Below are 2,460 nucleotides of genomic sequence, written 5' to 3' on the forward strand. Positions count from 1 at the left end.
AGAGAGAGAGAGAGAGAGAGAGAGAGAGAATATATAATGTTATACTGTACCTTTTGTTCTTTTGAGCTTCCTTCTTGTCCATGATGACAGGTACACAGTTGGTGAGCTCTGTCCAGTCGGCATGCAAACCACAGCTCCAGCCCGTAGAGAACCGAGAGAACAGCCAGGACTCCTCTTTCCCTGGTCGGTGGCATGTACATTTCTTCTGCCCTGGCTTGCAGTCGCATGGTTGCTCCAAACGAATATTCCTAACTAAGTGCCTTCCGAATGTGGTTCCCCCGGTCTTTTGAATGTGTAAAAACACTATCACATCGTATCCTTTGATGTTGAAATCCACGTGCCGCTGAAGGTCTCGTTCAGTAAAGTTGAATTTTGACGGCAATTTCGGAGGGCTGTCATCCTCCAGTTCTGTGTAAAAGTCTTCGTTTGTCCGATATTGGGTAGAAAGTATACTGACCCCTCTCAAATTTTCCCCAGTTTTAAAGTGGCAAGAGTTGCTGCCAGCTGGACATATATATTGATAGCCTATCATTACAAAAAGAACAGCTAAAATAGGAACTAAAATCAACTTATTGGATTTATCATCCATGTTAACAATAATATGTTTTTATGCCATTAGTGTGAATTATTACACATGATCCTTTCAGTAGTTGCTGCTTTATTCATCACAATAATGTCTATGGATCTTCAGAGTGCCACATGTTGATCTGGACAAGATTTAGTTATTTATCTTGCTATCAAAAGGCATTTTTTGGTCTAAGCAGGTAGCCTACCTTTATGTTTCAAGGATACTGCAGTCATATCACACCAGAGCATATAATTTAAAACAAGGCAGGCTTGCAAAAACATGACATATTCCGGTTATTTCTCACCTTGGTTGTCCAACTTCACAAACGGTATTTTCAGTGTTGCACACTGACGTCCCCAGTGCTAGAATCTCAAGTGGAAACGAACCAGTCAAAATGTTTTATTCTGATCCCGCAAAATTACAACTTCACATTTCGCGAAACAGTTGTGTCTGATTCACTTCAGCACCACAAACGTGCTTGTAGGGAAGTGGAGAAATGTCGGGGTTTATCCTTATGTTCAAGGCGTGCGCATGAAGGGGCAAGCGACTGCAGCTCCGACTACAGTGGGATGGGTCCTGAAGCATCCTTATACATCGCGGGGTTTAGTTTTCTTCAAATATCGCAGGCTAGCTTAGGCTATTACTTGAAGATGCTGCTGCATTCAAGACCCGGTGATCATATTACGCCCTCTTCTTGGTCATATCCTTTCTATCGATTTTTGTGGACATAGCCAAGGCTACTGTAACTTGGCTATAGGCTAGCATAGGAAAAAAGGCTCATAATCTTTCTTGTCTCGTAGAACAGATAGCCTACATTCAGCTCTTGCGGATCAGTCAGTACACACAAGTGACTAGACAAGTCGATGTTTTTAAACTAAGCTATGAGAAATTGGGAACGGATTGTGAGTTTAGTGCCGTGCAATTAATTAACCAATGATGGCTAATCTTACACCAAGAAAATGGAACCAATAGCACTTTGAAGATTGCAACGAAAGCCAATGGCGACAGAATAATACAATAAAAACGACATTACAATATTGCCAGCCAATCAAAGGGGGAAACAATGTATCCAGTCCAATCCAAATACTGTACTAACTTCAGGCAGCCTATTTCATGCATTGACATGGTTTCATGAGAGCCAAAGGCATTTAAAACAGTTAGCACAATATGAATAGATAATTAGATTAATAAAAAAATGAAATAAATATAAAAGTTAAAAACCAATCGTTAGGATCACAATTTGTGGGAATGAAACATCATCACTTACGACTTCAACACCATGGACAGATCCCAGGTATCAAGTAGAAACACAATAGGCTGTTAATAGTCAATTGTTGACACATGGGATCTGTCCATGATGCTGAAATTGGACGCAAGGATGATTCATTATCACGAAGAACACTTAATGTAAAGGTATTCCATTTTAAAAGAGCCTTGTGCCAATACTATGTCATCCAAAAGGCTTTAGAAGAGGAACTGAGAAATAAATTGTTAGAAAGGTACTTGATTTATTTTAAAACTGCAGACTTACAAAGTAAATCACACATGGCTGGTGAAAACAATGGGCGCATTTGAGTGGTAAGGCTACACCAACCAACTGCAGACAAAAGCCAAGGTGTGATGTCAGGGGAGGCCAGGGATGGATTACCTAATGCAAGGCATGTGCCCCGGGGCCCCGACCTCCAGGGGCCCCCAACCCCTTCGGAAAGTACTCAGACCCATTGACTTTTTCCACATTTTGTTATGTTACAGCCTTATTCTAAAATTGATTAAATAAATAAAAATCCTCAGCAATCTACACACAATACCCCATAAGACAAAGCAAAAACAGGTTTTTAGACATTTTTGAAAATGTATTAAAAATAAAAAACAGAAAAACCTTATTTACATAA

The 2,460-nt window shown here is 40.1% G+C and overlaps 1 protein-coding gene across 1 annotated transcript in view; it reads right to left on the minus strand.

Annotated features, from left to right (window-relative positions):
- Positions 1 to 589, minus strand: part of LOC311144054 (heparan-sulfate 6-O-sulfotransferase 3-B-like) — a gene marked incomplete at both ends in the record, with an annotated part of 123,279 nt that extends 122,690 nt beyond the window's left edge. Inside the window, one exon of the mRNA XM_084179991.1 lies at positions 51 to 589. Within this exon, the coding sequence (XP_084036117.1) occupies positions 51 to 589 (539 nt within the window). The remainder of the gene's footprint in view (positions 1 to 50) is intronic.
- Between the last annotated feature and the right edge of the window lie 1,871 nt (positions 590 to 2,460).

This window comes from Coregonus lavaretus (assembly GCF_964263955.1).
Source record: "Coregonus lavaretus genome assembly, chromosome: 16".
NCBI classification, from domain to species: domain Eukaryota; kingdom Metazoa; phylum Chordata; class Actinopteri; order Salmoniformes; family Salmonidae; genus Coregonus; species Coregonus lavaretus.